This window comes from Perca flavescens, chromosome 12, assembly GCF_004354835.1.
Source record: "Perca flavescens isolate YP-PL-M2 chromosome 12, PFLA_1.0, whole genome shotgun sequence".
Classification (NCBI taxonomy): domain Eukaryota; kingdom Metazoa; phylum Chordata; class Actinopteri; order Perciformes; family Percidae; genus Perca; species Perca flavescens.
Window position 1 is genome coordinate 28,072,987 of NC_041342.1, and position 21,214 is coordinate 28,094,200.

Genomic DNA, 21,214 nt, shown 5'->3' on the forward strand with positions numbered 1-21,214 from the left:
GTAACGGTGAGAAGGTAAAGAAATCCACCAAGACTAAAGGATTGACCGAGGGTGGGGAGGAAGAGAAGGAAGAAAAAGACAGAGGAGAAGGAGGACAGAAAAGCAAAAAATCATCTAAGCAGAAAAAAGACGAGCAGGAAAATACAGAAGTTAACCAGGGCGAGAATACACCCCCAGAGAACTCCCAACCTGGCGATACCGCCAATACTGCTGACCAATCAGCCTCTGCTCCTGCGATTGGACAGGGACAAGACTTCCAGGGTGGGAGTATTCAGTCTCAGGGAGCTGGATCGGTTCTGGGGAGTTCGCAGCTCTCTTCGCAGCATCCCTTATCCCTGTCTGCCACTGACAGGAATCACACTACCAACCTCTCACTGCTTGGTTTAGCGAGCTCACAACTGACTGGCAGCAGCCTCTCTCTTCAAGGAGGGAATCTTTTGCTCAACACCATGGCCTCAGGATCTAAGGCCCTGTTCCCCAGTGGCCCGGCTAAATCTGTCGCTCCTAGCATAGCAATCAGCGGCGCCCCAGACAGCTTCAGCAGGCAACCTGGGGTAGGCCTCGTGTCTCCTGTTACCTCTCTTCTAGCTAACGCTGTACTTGCTAACCCATTGCAAGCAAGCGCGATGCATAACTCTGCTCTTCATACCTCTGCTCTTCATACCTCTGCTCTTCATATCTCCCAGCCTGCAGGACTAGCCTCGAGTTTAGCAGCAAACCCTGCACCCGTGCAGTCCCTCTCGCAGTGCAAGCCGCCTCCTGACAGCTCTCCTCTCGCGGTAAGACTGATGTCTGTTCCAGGCCAGGAACCGGGCCTTCAGACTGGGGACGGAGTACTTCAGAGACTCGCTCTCCAAACTCAGGCACCTCCAAGTGCGGATGGTTTATCTGGGGTGACCCCTCAGGCTCCTGGACCAGAGACCACTGTGGAGAACGTGTCAAACAGTAACAGTCAGACAGAGTCTGGGCATGTGGGTGGTGGGTCCACCGCCAACATGTCAGCTGAGGTCGGGGCTCTAACTGGTGGACTTGCTGCAGGGTTGTCAGGAGGCATCATGCAGGCAGCAGATGCGTCTGTATCGGGTGTCCCTGCACCCATAACGTCTACACAGAGCACATCCTCCACCGGGGATGGATTTGGAGCTCCTGCACTGCTGCAGCAGGAGTACCTGTCGGAGGAAGAAGGATCCTCCCCCAGGAGGAAGCTGAGGCTGGTGATTCCTGAGAAGACGTCCGACCGACCACCCACCGCACTGGAGAGGAAAATACGCTAGCTGCTCACATCATATTTGATGGCTGAAACTTTATGGAGCAGTGTTTTACGAAAAGTCAGAAGAAGCACTTACAGTCTTAGATCAGGTGAAGAAAAGACTGATGCCTTCATACGTTCTTAATGTGATGTTATGAACTGCTAAAAATGTAATTTTGTGTGTTTTGCAGATATTTGGTGTAGTAAACACTGAGTAAAAAAAACCTGGGTGTTATTTTTGAGTTTCAAAGTTTATTGTTGACTTTTGTAACAGCAGCTGACATAAATCTCACCTTAAAGCTAGTTGGTAACTTTCATTAAAAAAATATATCATGTCGATATATCCTGACAGTAGAACATGAATCTGTGAAACTTTTTTTTTTAATATTTTGTAGGTATGCATTTTCAAATTATGATTGCTCTTGGATGCAAGTGGTCAGCCTAATGGTCCCATATAGTAAAAAGTGAGATATCATGTCTTGTTTGATTATAAAGCAGCTTGAGGTGCCTTTAAACGAGCCGTCAGGACTTCCGTTTGGTGACACAACTATACTATATATCGGTAAAAGGGCCCATACAGTGCAGGTTACAGTTATTCCCCGGGCTGCAATGACAGTGCAAAGACTCAGAGATGGCAGATGCGGAGCTGCGCGGATGCTGACCAATCAGAGCAGACTTGTTTTTTTCTAGCGGGGGGCTTAAAGAGACAGGAGCTAAAACGGAGCGTTTCAGATCGAGAGTGAATACAGGTATATTTAGACAGACAGTATGAGAAAATAATGTTTTTAACATTAAAGCATGTAAAAATGTTCTAGTACAGGGGTGTCAAACTCAATTCCACGAAGGGCCACACTGCAAAACAAGAATCACATCCAGGGCCAGACATGTTTAGGTTATTCACATGCTATTATTTCATCATAAAAGTCAAGCATCTTTTATTGTATTATTGCATGTCTCATATAATATTCTCACTTACAGCTCGGTAGACATAAAGACCCAAAGAAGTCAGCAAAAAAAGTAATTTAGCCATCAAAGAAAAAATGACAAAAAAGTTGAAAAAAGTAACAAAAACGTCCAAAAAACATTGGAAAAAGTGGCAAAAAAGTCGGAAAAAACTACAAAAAAGTCTAAAGTCTATTGTGAACTTAAACTGATATGCGGGCCGAATCAAAATCTGTGAGGGGCCGGATTTGGCCCGCGGGCCTTGAGTTTGACAAGTGTTCTAGTAGAAACCCAAAATACAATTATGAGCATGATAGGTCCCCTTAAAGTACAATATATCCAGTAACATGAAAACACCAAAACCTGAGACATGATTAGAAACAGCAGTGAGATGCACTTGCAGTGTGACAGTTCAGTGACTTCAAGGCAGCACATGAACCTGAACAGGAAACAAACTCAAACAGCAGGGACTTTGACCTCTGTGTTGATTGTAGCAGGTTGCCGAGGCTTCTATGTGTCACCGCTGCATTGGGGTTCTGTTTTGGCACCAGGACGGCTGTTTGCAGTGTGTTGGGTTTCACTGGTCACACTGGCGACCTCTAAATGCTGCTTACAGACAGCTCGGTGTACACTTACCAAACCTTTACCGTCGGAGCATCTTCACTGGAACTAGTTTCCTCAACCCTCTGCTCCGCAGAACCCGGAGTCACAGTGATCCGTCACCCAAAACTCAAGTTTCAAATAAACTACACCACAGCGAGTTGGGTTTGAGGACTGTCCCAGACAGAGTGGGGCTAGCTGCAGCTCTCTGTTGTTGCCTTCAGGGGGCAGTGTGTACCCGCTGACACAGAGAGAAGCAGCCTGTGCGCTTTGATTCACGACAGGGATAGAGCAGAAATGACACTTCCTGGACACATAATGTAATTAAAGCAGAAAAGCACTTACCTGTAATATGCTTGAACACATTATGTTACAATAAGGCTAATTTAATTCAAGAAATGCTGACAGAACAGAATCAAACCAGTGTTTGACCTTTGGTATCATCTTTCAAATATCAAACTGTGGATTGTATACAGCTGTTAGAACAGCTGAGGATTAAGGTTTTAATACTGACGGTGGTGATAATCAGCACACAAGTGCTTTGTTAGAAATAAATGCACTTAAAGTATTGTACTCTTTTGTCCCCCCACAGACAAATAAAGAGATAGGCGATATGACTGATTGATGTTACTAAATACCAGCCTGCACTGACACCAGGACACCAACACTTTGTATTGTTAGCAGTAATGTAACCGTGTCCCCCAGGCATGTGTGTGTGTGTGTGTGTGTGTGTGTGTGTGTGTGTGTGTGTGTGTGTGTGTGTGTGTGTGTGTGTGTGTGTGTGAAATGCAAATGTTGAATCCAAGAGAAGAAATGACTGTTAGGCTGTGCCTCGCCCCCACACCCATTTTCTTGTTTCCACTGAAAAATGGAAATAATAGACTTGATTTATACACATGTCAGAACTATAAGTGTCCCCTCATCTCTGGCACAGTCATTACTCTTCATTATACACCAGATGTAGCTGAATTGATTATTAATCATTATGCCTGCGTGAGTCAATCAGACCAATAACCATCAAGATGAGGATTAGTGCAAGAAAGGAGCTCCTGTTATCTAAACCATAAACACGACACCAATGCACCACAGCTGCTCTTAATCTTATTACTAGCAAGAAAGAGAATGTTACCTGACATTTAAATATTGTGCCATTGGTTTTGTTAGTGTTTCTCAAAAGTAAGACCAATAGTAGCCCCAGTTTGCACCTCTCATATATTACTATTACATTTTAATGTCTGTGTATTTGTCCATGGTAAAGCAGATCTTTTTTGTTGACCACTTGGGGGCAGAAGTTCACAACAAGCTAAACATCACACACATTTTTTTTTAAATTTGTTTACATATTAGCACGTTGTGAAATTTTGGTATAGCTAACTTGTTAGCAAACACTTACATTATACCTATATCGACTCTCCTTTTAGCTCTGTTTTCGTCTCCATCAACTCCTGAGGAAAATACCTGGCTCTATAGCTGCTAAATGCTTCACTGTATTCACCAGTTAGTCTCAATGTTAGTGTCCAGTGGTTTTATCAGAGCTTTTACACAGAAAACAGCTGGATGCAGCTGCTGAAAAAGGTGATTGGTGTTTTTTTGCCCCCAACGTCGCCTTCCAGGCAACGCGGCAATGGTTATGTTTAAGATTAAGGTTACGGTTAGCTGCCTGGAAGGTGTCGTTGGAGGCAAAAAACACCATTGAGGGCTGAAAAATGACAATGATGAGAGTGGTGAGCGTGAACCAAGTCAGTAAAGTTGTGGACCGAAAATGAATAATAAAACAATGAGCTAAAAGACACCACAAGGCTCTCAAGAGCTGGTGGCAACGGCAGTGTCTTGTGATGTGGGTCTGAGCAGGCCCTATCACATTACAAAATTTGATCCATTGTCAAAATAAAAAATATTGTACAACGATGAATGTCTCATTAAGAAGTAAACCTTGGGGTCCATCCATCCATCCATCTTCGTCCGCTTATCCGGTGTCGGGTCGCGGGGGGAGCAGCTCCAGCAGGGGACCCCAAACTTCCCTTTCCCGAGCAACATTAACCAGCTCCGACTGGGGATCGGCGTTCCCAGGCCAGGTTGGAGATATAATCCCTCCACCTAGTCCTGGGTCTTCCCCGAGGCCTCCTCCCAGCTGGACGTGCCTGGAACACCTCCCTAGGGAGGCGCCCAGGGGGCATCCTTACCAGATGCCCGAACCACCTCAACTGGCTCCTTTCGACGCAAAGGAGCAGCGGCTCTACTCCGAGCTCCTCACGGATGACTGAGCTTCTCACCCCTATCTCTAAGGGAGACGCCAGCCACCCTCCTGAGGAAACCCATTTCGGCCGCTTGTACCCTGGATCTCGTTCTTTCGGTCATGACCCAGCCTTCATGACCATAGGTGAGGGTAGGAACGAAAACTGACCGGTAGATCGAGAGCTTTGCCTTCTGGCTCAGCTCTCTTTTTCGTCACAACGGTGCGATAGATTGAATGCAATACCGCACCCGCTGCGCCCGATTCTCCGACCAATCTCCCGCTCCATTGTCCCTCACTCGCGAACAAAACCCCAAGGTACTTGAACTCCTTCACTTGGGGTAAGGACTCATTCCCTACCTGGAGAAGGCATTCCATCGGTTTCCTGCTGAGAACCATGGCCTCCGATTTAGGTGCTGATCCTCATCCCAACCGCTTCACACTCGGTTGCGAACCGATCCAGTGAGTGCTGAAGGTCGCAGGCCGATGATGCCATCAGGACCACATCATCTGCAAAGAGCAGCGATGAGATCCCCAGCCCACCAAACTGCAACCCCTCCCCACCCCGACTACGCCTCGATATCCTGTCCATAAATATTACAAACAGGATTGGTGACAAAGCGCAGCCCTGGCGGAGGCCAACCCTCACCTGAAACGAGTCCGACTTACTACCGAGAACCGGACACAGCTCTCACTTTGGTCATACAGAGATTGGATGGCCCTGAGTAGAGACCCCCTCACCCCATACTCCCGCAGCACCTCCCACAGTATCTCCCGGGGGACCCGGTCATACGCCTTCTCCAAATCCACAAAACACATGTAGACCGGTTGGGCATACTCCCAGGCTCCCTCCAGGATCCTTGCGAGAGTGAAGAGCTGGTCCGTTGTTCCACGACCAGGACGGAATCCGCATTGTTCCTCCTCAACCCGAGGTTCGACTATCGGCCGAACCCTCCTTTCCAGCACCTTGGAGTAGACTTTACCAGGGAGGCTGAGAAGTGTGATACCCCTATAATTGGCACACACCCTCTGGTCCCCCTTTTTAAAAAGAGGAACCACCACCCCAGTCTGCCACTCCTTTGGCACCGTCCCAGACTTCCACGCAATGTTGAAGAGGCGTGTCAACCAGGACAACCCCTCCACACCCAGAGCCTTGAGCATTTCTGGACGGATCTCATCAATCCCGGGGCTTTGCCACTGTGTAGTTGTTTGACTACATCAGTGACTTCCGCCTGGGAAATCGACGACAATCCCCGTTATCCTCCAGCTCTGCCTCTAACATAGAGGGCGTATTAGTCGGATTCAGGAGTTCCTCAAAGTGCTCCCTCCACCGCCCTATTACCTCCTCAGTGGAGGTCAACAGTGTCCCATCCTTACTGTACACAGCTTGGATGGTCCCCGCTTCCCCCTCCTGAGGTGGCGAACAGTTTTCCAGAAACACTTTGGTGCCGACCGAAAGTCCTTCTCCATGTCTTCTCCAAACTTCTCCCACACCCGCTGCTTTGCCTCTTTCACGGCAGAGGCTGCAGCCCTTCGGGCCCTTCGGTACCCTGCAACTGCCTCCGGAGTCCTCCGAGATAACATATCCCGGAAGGACTCCTTCTTCAGTCGGACGGCTTCCCTGACCACTGGTGTCCACCACGGTGTTCGTGGGTTACCGCCCCTTGAGGCACCTAAGATCCTAAGACCACAGCTCCTCGCCGCAGCTTCAGCAATGGAAACTTTGAACATTGTCCACTCGGGTTCAATGCCCCCAGCCTCCACAGGGATGCACGAAAAGCTCCCCCGGAGGTGTGAGTTGAAAGTCTGTCGGACAGGGGCCTCCTCCAGACGTTCCCAATTTACCCGCACTACACGTTTGGGCTTACCAGGTCTGTCCAGAGTCTTCCCCCACCCCTGACCCAACTCACCACCAGATGGTGATCGGTTGACAGCTCTGCCCCTCTCTTCACCCGAGTGTCCAAAACATACGGCCTCAGATCAGATGAAACGATTATGAAATCGATCATTGACCTTGGCCTAGGGTGCTCTGGTACCAGGTACACTTATGAGCATCCCTATGTTCGAACATGGTGTTCGTTATAGACAATCCATGACTAGCACAGAAGTCCAACAACAAACAACCACTCTGGTTTAGATCAGGGAGGCCGTTCCTCCCAATCACGCCTCCAGGTGTCTCCATCATTGCCCACGTGTGCGTTGAAGTCCCCCAGCAGAACAATGGAGTCCCCCACTGGAGCCCCATGCAGGACTCCAGTCAAGGTCTCCAAGAAGGCCGAATACTCCGAACTCCTGTTTGGTGCATATGCACAAACAACAGTCAGAGTTTTCCCCCACAACCCGCAGGCGTAGGGAGGCGACCCTCTCGTCCCACGGGGTAAACTCCAACACAGCGGCGCTCAGCCGGGGCTTGTGAGTATCCCCACACCCCCGCCCGGCGCCTCACACCCTGGGCAACTCCGGAGAAGAAAAGAGTCCAACCCCTATCCAGGAGTATGGTTCCAGAACCGAGACTGTGCGTAGAGGTAAGCCCCACCAGATCTAACCGGTAGCGCTCCACCTCCCGCACCAGTTCGGCTCCTTCCCCCACAGAGAGGTGGCGTTCCACGTCCCCAGAGCCAGCGTCTGCCGCCCGGGTCTGGTCCGTCGAGGCCCCTGACCTTCACTGCCACCCATGTGGCATCGCACCCGACCCCAACGGTTCCTCCCACAGGTGGTGGGCCCATGGGCTGGAGAGATGGGAGCCACGTAGCTTGTTCGGGCTGTGCCCGGCGGGCTCCGTGGCAAACCCGCCACCAGGCGCTCGCCCGGCGAGCCCGCCCGTCTGGGCCTGGCTCCAGGCGGGGCCCCGGGCTTCCTCCGGGCAGGGTCACTCCATCTCTACCTTGCTTCTTCATTGGGGTTTTTGAACCATTCTTTGTCTGGCCCCTCACCTGAGACCACTTTGCCTTGGGAGACCCTACCAGGAGCACAAAGCTCCAGACAACACAGCCCTCAGGTTCACAGAGACACACAAACCTCTCCACCACGATAAGGTGATGGTTCACGGAGAAACCTTGGGGTGTTGGGTTTTTTTTTTCTTGTGGGGGCTTTACATTCTGAGTTTACTGCTGTGATGCATTGTGAGATTTTGTGCCAGGAAGTCTGCATCATGAACCAGGTCTCTGAAAGGCAAACTGCTGGGATCCCTAACTGGGGGGCCACGCTGTAGCGGCACACAATAGCGCTTCTATATTTTTCTTATTTTGTACCATTTGGAAGGACGTCAATTACGGCTACCTTTGATGTAGCTCTTGTGCTGTTAAACAACCTTTTGGGTTTTCATTGGGATTTATGTTTCAGTAAAATGAATGCTTAGCTTTAAGACTCGAATAGAATGCTAATATAAGAGGCACAAATTGGGGCTAGACGAAATTTAGATCTTTTTTTACGCGGAGTCACAATCAAAACAAGACTACATCCTCGGTTAAGCCGTAGATATACTCGCTGTTTAACCAGCAGCGTCACGTCTGCACAGCCGACAGACCACAGTCAGCATCCGTTCACGCGTGCGTGGTTAAAAGCAAGTACATCTCCGGCTTGAGTCCAGCGCAAGCTAGCAAGTCGGATGATCACCACAGTTATTACAATTCATCTTGTACATTAATATTCAATACCAAATTGCAATCAAGCACGGCCACAAGGCTCACCATGAAGTGTTGAGAACCAGTGAAATGAAATTTCTGCTAAACCTATTTTAACAAGATCTGATCTGAGCTAACAGGAGGTTAAAAGCACATATTTTCTGAGACTTCAGAGACATTTGTTTTGCAATTACAGCTCAGCTAATTTGCATAAATGCAAAAGGCCAGGACACAAACACAAAAGTGTGTTGTGTGTGTGTCGCAGGAGTGGTAAAGGTTTACATTATTATGTGCAGTTAATTAGAGTTTCTGTCACAAACTGTTCAGACATAAACAAAGGAGAGCGGAGGCAGGTTTTGGAGTAATGGCTGCACATCAATGCAGCACTGACTTTATTCTCAAACACATTAGAATCTAAAAATAAGAAAATCTTCATGGTTGTTGTTGCCCAGAGTCCTTTCATCTGCCAAAAAAAACACATTAATACAAAGAGATACAGAGCGACGGGGATTTGTCTCTCATCATTAACACTAAAACAAAACTTGATTTGATTAAAAAAAAACAACATTAAAACACAGCCAACCCAGCAACAGTTATAGTTTCTTAAATAGTCTCTGTGCACAGAGAAATAGAGATGACAAAAGAGACCATGCAACCCAATCAACCACTCTGCCTTCTCATTAACACTTAACACACACACACACACACACACACACACACACGCAGTTTGGATCCAAATCAATATTATCAACAGACATATGCCAGGAGGAGGAGCTGTCATCGTACAAAGGAGTATTTTTGCTTCTTTTTTTTCTTTTTTTTAAACAAACATTTCATTATTTCATGGAGTAAAATACATTTAATTTCTACCCTGCAGATCTGAGCCTCACTGCGAGAGAACAAGGAAAGTTCTTTAATCATACGCAATTATTCACAGCCAGGAGCTGGTTAAAAAGGCAACAAACTCCTTCAGGTGCTGTTCCACCTCTTTCTCTCATTTGTCTTGAGCTGAATAAAGCAGTGTGAATTCAGTCATTATATCTCTGTTCAACACTGCGATACCTTTTTCTATATCCACAGACAGTGTGTGGGACTTCAGTCCAAACTGCATCAAATCGAATGCTTATAATCGTATAATTAAAGAACCAGCGGGGGAAACACAACTTGTGTAGTATTTGGTTATCAACCTATCGTGTGTGTGCTGCGTTTTCTTGACTTTGGCTGTACAATGATACAGCAGCTATGAGGTCAAAGAAAAAAAATCAATTGGCTTTAAATCGACAGCTCAACGTATTATGATACAGCAATTTACACTTGCTCTTCGGAGCCTTTTGGAACTGACGGGTAAACACCGTCTTCACAAAATAAGGAACTAGATATGGACTTTTTAGGGTAGACAGGAAATTAGACAGAATATCCCTTTCTGAGGGATGTGGGAGTATATACACCTAGAATCATGGTTCACAGCACAGGACCCGCCCACCTCTCCTCGCTGGTATACACAATTTCAATTCAAAGCATTACCGTACATGGCTTATGCTGTAAATGGTCAGTAGAAGAAAATCCAGCCGATAACCGATGTCAGACCAGCCATGATGGGGCATCAAGAAATTGGAAGAAAGTATTTTCTTCTTCCTGTTCTTAACGCTGGCCTGTTGTCCCTAAGAAGATTCTAATGCCTCATTTCCACTGCATGGTGCGGCTCAGCTCGACTCTAGTCGACTCACTTTTGGTACCATGTACATTTCTAGAGTTTGTTTTCCAGCGCAGATAGTACCCGTCAATTTAGGTGGGATTTTTAGCTGATGGTCACAGTAACGCTGCCAAAAACTGCTGTGACATTATCTTTAATTTCATTCATTTATTACTAAGGAAAATGCACATTAATCAACCGTTCTGTAAATGTGCCAGTGTTAGCCAGCCGGCTAATTTTCCTATGGCAAGATGTTTTGAGACCAATTCATCAGCAACCAAATAAAGGAACATCTGCACCTCGTCCATTGATCATGCCAGGGTCTCAGTTAAGTGAATCTTTTTTTTTTTAATGCGGTTGCCATTGACGGTAGCTTGGTTATTAATAATTGGTGGGTTTGTGCACGGCACGGGATACCGCGTTGCGCAAGTGCCCATTCTGGTGACGATTCTCTGACCAATCAGTGGTCTGCAGTGTTTGAACGCCACCTTCTAGTATCGCCTCAGCATACTTGGAAACTCGATTCAAGTGGTACCAAAAATAAGTACCAGGTGCCATCCACAACCTTTGCTAATGGAAAACCAAAAAGCACGGTTCCGAGTGAGTTGAGTCAAGCCGTACCGTGCAGTGGAAATGCAGCAAAAGTATTAATACACAGAAATGTCCCATTATTCTACTGCTAGGGCTTTTGTTTGAAGTGCTGAACTTGAGTTTAGTTTAAGTGTAGGTGGTTGGGTGGTAACGGTGGGAGGAGGCTGGCCCAGGTTCCTGTAGATGAGGGGAGATGAGGCTAGAGGTTCCACGGTATGGCAGCCGAAGGGCTCGGTTGAAGTTTGGTGTCACTTGGTCCTGAGACTAGCTCAGATAGAGGTGTTTGTCTCTTTGCAGACCGCTGCAGGAGGAGAGGAGGAACAAAAAGTCAGGATAAAGAACAAAAAAAAATCAGCCACAGGAACAGATGAAATGCTATTTACTGGCTCCAACATCATCCAAGCAGAGGTGGAGCCAGCGAGCTGTGCTACTCCCTTTGTTTTTAGGCAACAGCCATTTTACTCTATACAACTTTATGGCTTTGTTAAGTGACAAAGGCTTTTCTTTTGACATGTTAAAATGCTGACAAGCTAATTTAAACAAGATCCCAGTAACAGAAGCTTTGCCCAACATGTAGAAGTGTAGTTCTGTTTATTAGTAGTAGTTAGAGATGTATAGTAACAAAGTAGAACTACTTCACTACTGTACTTCAGTACTAAAAGGCTGTATCTGTACTCTACAGGAGTATTACTTTTTTCTCCAACTTCCACTTTTACTTCAGTACATATTTTCGATAAGTTTAATACTTTTACTCCGATACATTTTTTATGTGCTGCATCGTTACTCGTTAGGCTAAACATATGAAATAATATAAACAATATGATATTCAAACTTTTGACTGCTTTCTTTAATAACTGCATGACACAATACTTGTACTTTTACTTTCAGTACTTGAGTAGTACATTTTAAAATAAACTACTTGCAATACTTAAGTACAAAAAATGTTGAATACTTTAGTACTTCCACTTAAGCGTGATGCTTAAAGAGCACTTCAACTTCTACTCAAGTCACTTTTTTGATAGAGCAGTTGTACTTTTACTCTGGGTCTCTAGTACTTTAAACATGTCTGGTAGTAGTATCCTGGGCTTCAGAGGCTCTGCTACGTAAAAGCAAGAAAACTATTTTGGGGGAACAGAGACTTGGAAATTTGGTTTAGAAATTTCAACAACAAAAAAACAAGCAACTATTAAAACGCTGCAGTCCAGCTAGCCTTTAAGAGTAACTTAACGTCAGACTGAAAAGCAGTGTTTTGGTGCCCTCTCTGGTTCTATTTCACCCAGTATCACTGACAGGTGGGAGTGATGTCACAGTGGCCTGGAGCACACCTGCACATCATCACAGCAAGGTGAGGAAGAGGTCAGCAAAAACAAGATTTGAAAGATTTGAAAAGTTCAGCTACTCTTTAGAAATACCTACCCGTTGCCATGGTAATCGGTGCTCCAGTCCAGAGAGGGGTGGTGGTTCGGCGTGTGTCGACCAAGCTGATGGTAGTCCACTGATGATGACATCACTGCTCCACCATTAAGCATACCTCCTCCCATTGGCTGGTAGTCAGACTGGAGGGACGGGTGGTAACCCTGCAATTAAAAATCAAAAAAGTTAGTGAATAAAAAAACGTTTCATTAAAAAAATACTTTTTATACATACAAATTTCTTATGTATGCAGAGTGTGTAAACAGCTGATCACACTGAGAAAAGGAAAACAGAAAAAGAAGGAGGACGGCTGGTCAGCCATATGATGATGTGCTCTGCTAACATGAGCTGTGAAAATTCAGAATCATATTCCAGTTGCTGTGACACAGTTGACTGAGATACCAGATGGTCAGCAATGCTTTAAATACAATTAGCGTCCAATTGCCGTAATTTCCCCCAAAAATGACATTCCTTCGGAGTCATAACTCAATCAAATCTGAACACACAGACAGGATACCCAATATGTTTACACTCAGTTTTTCCATCACAAATAAAAAAATAGATAAATAGATACATTTTTCATAAAAATTGATGCTCCTTAAAAACTCCAGAACCTGCCTGAGAATCCTCGCATTTTTAAGTATTCTTCAGTAACAAAGTAATCCAGTGATAGTTGTCTGTACGTCCGTGGGTGGAAACAGCTAATAGCTAATTCAACATACTTTTAATTTGCCAAATCTAAACACGGTTTAAGACAGCAACACATGATTAGGGCTGGGCAATATGGAGAAAATCAGATATCACAATATCCTTGACCAAATACCTCGATATCGATATTGCGGCAATATTCTAGGGTTGAGAATTGGGGCTTTAACAAAATATCTTCACACTTAGATTTTAGATAAATAATCATCAGTAATGTGGACATAATGTCTAAGTGGGGGAAAAGGCAAATAATAGAACAGCTAGAACAGTCTGGTAAGTTCAGAAAAGTACATCACTTTACTCTGTAATGCAGCCTTTAAAACCAGGAAAAGACAACACTGAAGTCATATCACAATATTACGATATCCAAAATCTAAGACGATATCTAGTCTCATATCACGATGTCGATATAATATCGATATATTGCCCAGCCCTACACATGATCCACTGTAAAAGCGCGAGGTAGAGGCAAAGCTCAGCGCAGGTGTACGTCATGTCATCATTACTTCTGTTATGTGTTGCGCCTTGAAAAGTCAGCGGCAACAAGGTCAAAGTTGAAATCATTTGAACTTTGAGCGCAGCGCTCGGCGGTGTACGATGGCGCCAAGGGTAGCGCTTCCTTTGGGTTGTCTCCACCACTCTCTCCATAGGAAAACAAAATAACAATGTAAACCTTCACAACAGGCTTTTACCGCGGCTCATGTGTTGGCGGCTTTAAACTTTGAAAAACTCTATTTTAGTTTATAACCTTTATCTAAAATGGAATTTCGTCTCCTATATCTTTACATGTAATAGGTTATATTTTGTGGCAAAAGTGGTTCGAAAGTAAAATCCTTTACATTCATCACAGAGCTACGGTGCGTGCCTGAATGTGAGATGCAATCGCAGTAATGATGGCGTGTTTACATCCTGCTTCCACCTGAATAAGTCTATTGACAGCTGATGGTTTTTTATCAAACCAACCTTTAGCATCTCGTTGGTAAAATGGTTTCTGATTAACACGAATATGAATGAATGCAATTCAAATGAAAAGGAGAAAGACATCAGTCATTGGTTCATCAGCACTAATTACAGACTCTTGAGTGTCTTGCTGATTCTATCATGTGCCAGAGGGGAGGCGGCGAGCTGTGGACGAGCGATGAGGAGATCAAAAGGTAAGAGGAGAGGAGGAAGCAGGGGAAGAGGAGGAGGAGGAGGAGAAGAAGGAGGTGAGCATGTCTCTAACCATCAGATAGTTGAGGGAGGAGAGAGAGAGAGAGATGGAAAAGAGAAAGATAAGCAAGTGCAGTGACAAGGTACAGTGAGTGTGTGTGTGTGAGAGGGAGACACACAAACACTCACACACATAAACAGTGAGAGAGAGAGAGAGAGAGAGAGAGAGAGAGAGAGAGAGAGAGAGGCTGAAAGGGAAGTTAATCTGAGTGTTGTGAGTGAAAGAGGAGAAAGAGGAGGACAGCAGGTGGTTGGGTTCTCCCCCCTCTCCTCCCCCTCTCCTCCTCTACCTCACCTATTCATCCATTGTTGAGCAAATTCTTCTCCTTCACTCCTTCACAAAGACCCCATCTGCCTCTTTTGTCTCTCTCTCTCTCTCTCTCTCTCTCTCCCTTCCCCCATCATTTCTCACTCTTTACTCAGAGAGAGAAAAAAGTTTAGCACTCTGTTACTGTGTCCTCTCCATCTTTTCCTTCACTTTTTTGTTTGTTTTGTTTGCCCAAAATATGCAAAATGGAAAAAAAGAAAAAGGGGGATTATGGGAGTGTGGGATTTAAAAGTGCACTATAAAAAGGGGATCAAATGGGAAGTAAGACTGAGTGGCAATCCATCCCCCTATTTTTAACTATCATAGCATCTGACATCAGACTTAACACAAATTCATATCACAGACACTTGTCTCCCTCTTCCTCCTGTCTGGATGGGTTGACTGTCAACAGACCAACTCACTGTGAAAAACTGATGGAGTGACTGACTGACTGTATTACATGAGTAAAGTAATAGAGAAGTCTGGCCAAAATACATTTTCCATTTTTTTAAGATTCCCAAACTTTACTACTAAGCCCAGTTCAGACGAACATTGCAGGGATTCAGCGGTCTGAACCTGCCCATCACCTGTTTCAACAGCCAATCAGCTCATAGCAAAGTCAGCTTGTCAAAATATATATATATATATATTTTTTTTTTGTTTTGGACAGAGGATCACCAAGAGAGAGGAAGCAGCAGCAGCGGAGGTCAAGCGTGAAAAAATATTTTAAGACGCTGTAAATTATATCTAGCTACAAAACAGCCAAGCAAGTCGGAAGTTAGAACTAAAGTTGTTGCTATGGAGATGATACACTGTCTCGTCGTATTGGTGTAAACTGGCCCACTTAATGAGGACCAACGCAAAATATTATTGTAATAGTACAGTTAAAGGAGTAAATCTATGGAACAGCTGTCATCAGGAATTGAAAACGTGAGACAAAACTGACAAAACTAACAAACCTCTATACTAACCAATAATGTACTGAAACAATATGAAAATAGTTGAGCTGAAAGTAAGTAATGGCAAAAAAGGGTGACAAATGAGTAAGCTGTGTTTGTTTTGATCTGGATTGTGCTACTGTGCTGTATATATGATTGTTTTGTATTGTCTTGTTTATTCTTGTTTGTTTACAATCGTCTGACGTAAGGCAATTATTATTATTTTCTCAAACATGATTTGTTTAAAATGGGTAGGCATTACACCTAGACCTGTTTCAGACATTGATATGACTTGTAAATACATTGTTGTTGTTGTTGTTGTTTATTAATGTTGCTGAAAGTCAGTCTGAAATAAACAGGTTTCACGTTTCCGACCGTCGCGTTGCAATTTGTTGCAAGTTTCAACTTGTCTCGTCGCGAATCTTTGGTCTGGGCTTTAAAAACAATCTGTTGGTTGTCTTTTTGTAGCATCCATACTATTTCTACAGTGTTTCCTCTATGTTGATTTGACCGTGGCGGCCCCCCCACGGCAACATTTCTGCCCCCCACGGTATCAGAAATAGGGCTGCATTGTTAGAGTGCATGTCGGAGAATAGCGCGGTCACACAAGGATAACTGGCCAGTTGAGATCGTGTGTGTACGTCCTTGAGAACTTATGTTGTCAGTTCATTTAAGCCTGGTCTTGCAAATTTAAATTAAGTTAACTGGTGATTTTCGTTGTTTGTATTCTTCACCTGCGAGCTAAATTGCACGTGGCTGTTGATTCGATAGCGATTGCTGAACGCCCTCGCCCACGTTTGTATTTTAGGTGCATTATTTACATGCTGAAGTAGTGACACTGCATTAACATAATGTAATTAATAGTGGGTTTATTGTTATTTGCTACAGAATGCTTAGCCTATATGTCAAGATCAAAGTTGGCCTATATAGTAACTCAAAAACTACAGTTCAATCACAACTGAAAATATGCCTCATTGTGTGTGAATAGCGGTGAATAAATATATTAGGGGCGTGCGGACTTGCCCCCACTGCTAAAATAAATCCCAAAGGAAACACTGCTGTATGTTATCACACATCCATTTCTACAGGCAGACAGCAAGAAACAGAGGTAAACTAACCCAACAGCAAAGCTGGAGACAACTGGATAATAATTATGAACAACGGAGTTAGGACAGGCTAGATTTCAGTTTTCAATTCAATACTGTTCTAGTCTATTCAGCGCTGCGGTCCTAAATGAAATGCTGATGCATGCTCTCCCACTCTAGCACCTAACATCTAATTTCCACTGTGTGCTTTGTCTCCTCTGCTGATGTATTCATCTATCTCCATTCACCTCTGTGCAGCTTTTAAATCAGCAAGAAGCTGTTACCTCGAGGAAATGGGCAAACTCTGTGTGTGTGTGTGTGTGTGTGTGTGTGTTTGTGTGTATGTGTGTGTAAGAAATGGTTTCATGCTCGATGAAATTCAAGACTACTGACGACACTATAGCTGTCTCCCAATTCCAAACTAAAGGAAAGTGTTCACGCTGGAGTAGTCACAAAATTACGCCCGCTTAAAAAAGTCAGTATACATGCAAGAAGATGGTGGATTTTTTTAGGGTCCTGTAACCCTTTTATTTTATTAACCTGTGAGGTCAAAACTGATCTGTGTTTTAAACCATTAGTTTGCTTGACTACATAGAAGCTTTTAATATTTATGTTCTCCTTTCTGTGCCTAAAAACATGTATTGCTATCTTTCTAATTAAAAGTGTCTGAAGAAAAACTTAAAATCCTGAAAAATCCAGTATGGTATAATTAGCAAAGCATGGATAACTGGACATATGCAATACATTTCATGTCGCCTCAAGAACCACTGTGGTAGATACAAATAGTGGCAAGTTTTATCCAAATCTCAACAGTAGTATTTAAACAGTTAGGCTGATGAATATTCTACATGTTTCATATTGTCAAAAAATCCCATGAAAAGACCAAAACCAACAATGTATATGTGTTATCAAAGCCTGATATGTCTCATTCTTCTGTGCCATAGAGCTCCATTGTTGTCCAGAACCTATTAAAAACACATCAGTGAGCCACACTGATGTACTGGGTGACATGTTCCTGGAACACACAAACACTGTAGTTTATTTTGACTCAACTCCAAATTCACCGTCCTGCTGCCCTAAATACTCACTAGAGCACCAAATGTGGATTAATCCATAGCTAAAAATAGTCCTCAACAAAAGCACAAATTCCCTGCTGTTTGAGTAACCTTTTCTGAACACTACAGGGTCCAGTTGTTAATACTAAATATTTGGGTTTCTGAGTGCTACGGACAGGTAGGGGAGTCTGAAATTATTTAGAGACAAACTAACGTCATGTCCAACTCACTGAATTCTATCAATAACCAACAATTAAACAAAGTTTACAAAGTTATACGATGAACATTCAGTGTGCGACTGACCTGTGTGATGCCGGGCGAGTGCGTCATTCCCAGTGAGTGTCCACTGAGCTGCTGGTGCTTGTGGTGTTGATGGTGCTGGTGGTGTTGATGGTGTGGACTGTGCAGCCCTCCCAGGTGTGCCTGGCTGTGGAGGGGAGGGCTGACCTGGAGAGGAGGGGTGGACGCCGCCACCATGCTGCCAAGGGACATACCTCCCTGGTGGGGGACGCTGGGCCGCGGCACGGTCCCTCTGGAGGACAGAGCATGGAGCTGGGGGTGGATCTGCGTGTGATGATGGGGCAGGTGCGGGCTGAGGCCAGGGCTCGAGGCGTTGGAAGGGTGCGATTGGTGAGGGTACGGCATGTACATGCTCGGGTGCTGATGGGAAGGGAGGGAGTGAGGGTGGGCCAATGAGCTGGAGGAATGGTGCTGGCCTGGGTGACCAGAGTAGACGGAAGGTTTGGGTGTAAACATTGAGGTAGAGGAAGATGTGGAGGAAGAGTGGGGCGGCTTCATTTCAGATGGATCATTGTAACTCTGGAGAACAAGAAAAAACACAACAAGAAAATCAGTTTGTAGGTTTCAGATTGACTCAAAGACTGCTTAAGAAACAAGTTAAATGCCAAGTACTTGAATTATTATTTTGTGTGTGTGTGTGCGTGTGTGTGTGTGTGTGTGTGTGTGTGTGAAGTACCTGTGATACCAGACTGGCTCTGTAGGCAGCCAGTTGTTTCAGATACTCCTTCTTAGCCGTCTCTGTCCTCTTCTTGTACATCTGAAAAACAAACGTTTGACTTCTCAACCAGCTACTAGACTATTAACCTCTACTACAATTGGCAGCATTTTAAGAAGTATTTCTACAAATCAATTTAATTAGCAGTGCATCATTTGTAAAGTAACCGTTTTTATTTATGTGAACTGAAGCTGTGAGAATTGTGGCTGCATTAAATCATCGCAGTAACATAACATGCACTCAGGTATAACCGCCATGGGGCTCATAGTATTTCCCTCAGCTGACACAGTTATCTAATACACATAACACAATAATTAATTCCCCAAGGAACCTACTACAACTTTTCTCTGAACTTTTTAAAATGCAGTTGACATGCCACTTCTGGGAATTTTTGCGAGCCCAGTAATGATTTGTAGTCTCAGTGGTATTGTTAGAGCTGCTGTTTACCCGCAGAACTGTTGATTCCTGTCACAAAGACAATGTAGCTACTCGCTGTCCGTCTCACTCATCCTTAATGGTTTTACTGAAGAGGATACACATGTTATTTCTTCCTTTTCTTTCATCATCTGCCATTACCAAAGTTCAGAAACAAAATGAAGGGTCGACAGCCATGCTAGCTTCTCTGTGAGGCTGCAGCTACACAGGGAGGATGATGCTAACATGCTGATGTTTGCCATCTTATTGTGTTAGCATGCTAACATTGGCTGCTTACAGTAGCACTAAACACAACGTACAGCTAAAGCTGATAGGAATAGAATAGTTTTAGTTATTTGGTCATAAACCACCACATTTTATTAGTATTGGACACATTGACAATTTATCCGGTGGTGGTGCTAGATGAAATTAAAGATATCTCCAAAGTTATTACAATTTTTGCTGTGGGGACCATGAATACATGAACCAAATTCCATTGCAATCCATCCAATATCTATTTAGATATTTCAGTCTAAAAAGTAAAAATGCAATCAACATGTCCATCTTTAGAGCTATGCTGCTAGCATTGCCGAATACTTTAACAGTATTTTCCTAAACAAACCTAATTTTTGTGTCACATCTTACAATTAGTGAATCATTATTTATTAATATAAATGCATTTAAATAACTACCATGTAGATATTCTTCTTAAAATAAGACTTCAAATAACAGTGATGGGCTAGCAGAAAGGCACATAGACATGCAGAATTAAAGATGGAGGATGTACCTGTTTCTCTTCCTCTCCCAGGCCGTCCCACATGGAGGCCACAATCTTTGACACCTCCCCGAAGGTGGCGTTGGGGTTCTGGGCCTTGATGTTGGCTTGGGTGTCCCTGAAGAACAAGGCGTACGCAGACACGGGCTTCACTGGCTCATTAGGGTCCTTTCGCTTCTTCTTCTTTGGGGTTTTGGGTTTCTTGGAGATGTCCACTGTTGCTGGCCTCTTCTCTGCTACGCTGCCCAGCTAAGAGGAGAAGAAGGAGGTTGAGTAGGACTCAGGTAGGTTGGTAAGGATGAATATACACTATGGATGGACAGAGGGATGGGTGGACTTTAGTTCTGTAGCACAAATGTATAAAAAAACTGGGTGGAACGTAAATAACACGATTTGGTAAAACGAGTGCTGTGTAGTAATTGATAATAGGGATCGACCGATACTGTTTTTTCAAGGCCGATACCGATACCCGTTATTAGTAGTTAGTGAAACCGATAACCGATATCTGGAACCGATATGCGTTAACAGTGAAAATGACAATCTTTAAGTCAAAATTAACAACACAAAACTTTGATGCTTTAAGCAATAATTTAATAAATTAGAAACTTTAAACATAATACTCAGTAAAAGATAGACAGACTTTTAAATTAATTTACTTTAAATTAATTTACTTTAAATTAATTTACTTTATCGCTTATCAGGCAACTAAAACGCAGATACAGATAATCTTCAAACTGCCAAAAACGGCCCGATAATCTGTCTATCCTTAATTGATATTATCATCAAAAAACTATATCTTCCATTCTATTATTACTAACCTGACATTGTAACTATTCACACCTTAAGTCGTGTCTTTGATGACTCTCACATGACATGTGACCTCAATCTCTTCTTGTTTGATGTCAAGCTATGACTCAATCATAGAGAGCCCAGTGTCTAAGATCAGTGATTTAAAATCATCAAGCCTACACACAACAGTCTGTCTGTGTCTACACTAGATTATTTCAGCCAGAGTACTGTTTAGGAATATTGTAAGCACTACTGCACTATGCAATACAAAATCAACACAGTTACGTGTGTGTAGTTTATTCAAAAACATTGTTTTGATGCCAACCAAGAGTGGCTGCACGAAAAGAGCAAGTGAAGTGAAAGTAATTTCCTACTAATTTCACAGGATGCTTTCTCGAACGAACCATGTAATTTAGCACAAATTAAATAGAGACAGTGTTCAACTGGTGTACTTAATTACCAACTAATAAATTCCAATTAAATGCTAAGACAATCTTTAAGTCGGTGCACAGCAGTTCATCTGACCAAGCAGAAATGTGAAATATATGTCCACAGACAAACAAATGATTCAATAC

At 44.0% G+C, this 21,214-nt stretch overlaps 1 protein-coding gene across 1 annotated transcript in view; it reads right to left on the reverse strand.

The window, feature by feature from the left end:
• Window positions 1–9,043: 9,043 nt before the first annotated feature.
• Window positions 9,044–21,214, reverse strand: part of tox (thymocyte selection-associated high mobility group box) — a 52,910-nt gene continuing 40,739 nt past the window's right edge. The window contains 5 exon segments of the mRNA XM_028594349.1: window positions 9,044–11,232; window positions 12,348–12,508; window positions 17,950–18,465; window positions 18,623–18,703; window positions 19,863–20,099. Of these exon segments, the coding sequence (XP_028450150.1) occupies window positions 11,196–11,232; window positions 12,348–12,508; window positions 17,950–18,465; window positions 18,623–18,703; window positions 19,863–20,099 (1,032 nt within the window). The 3' untranslated portion in view covers window positions 9,044–11,195.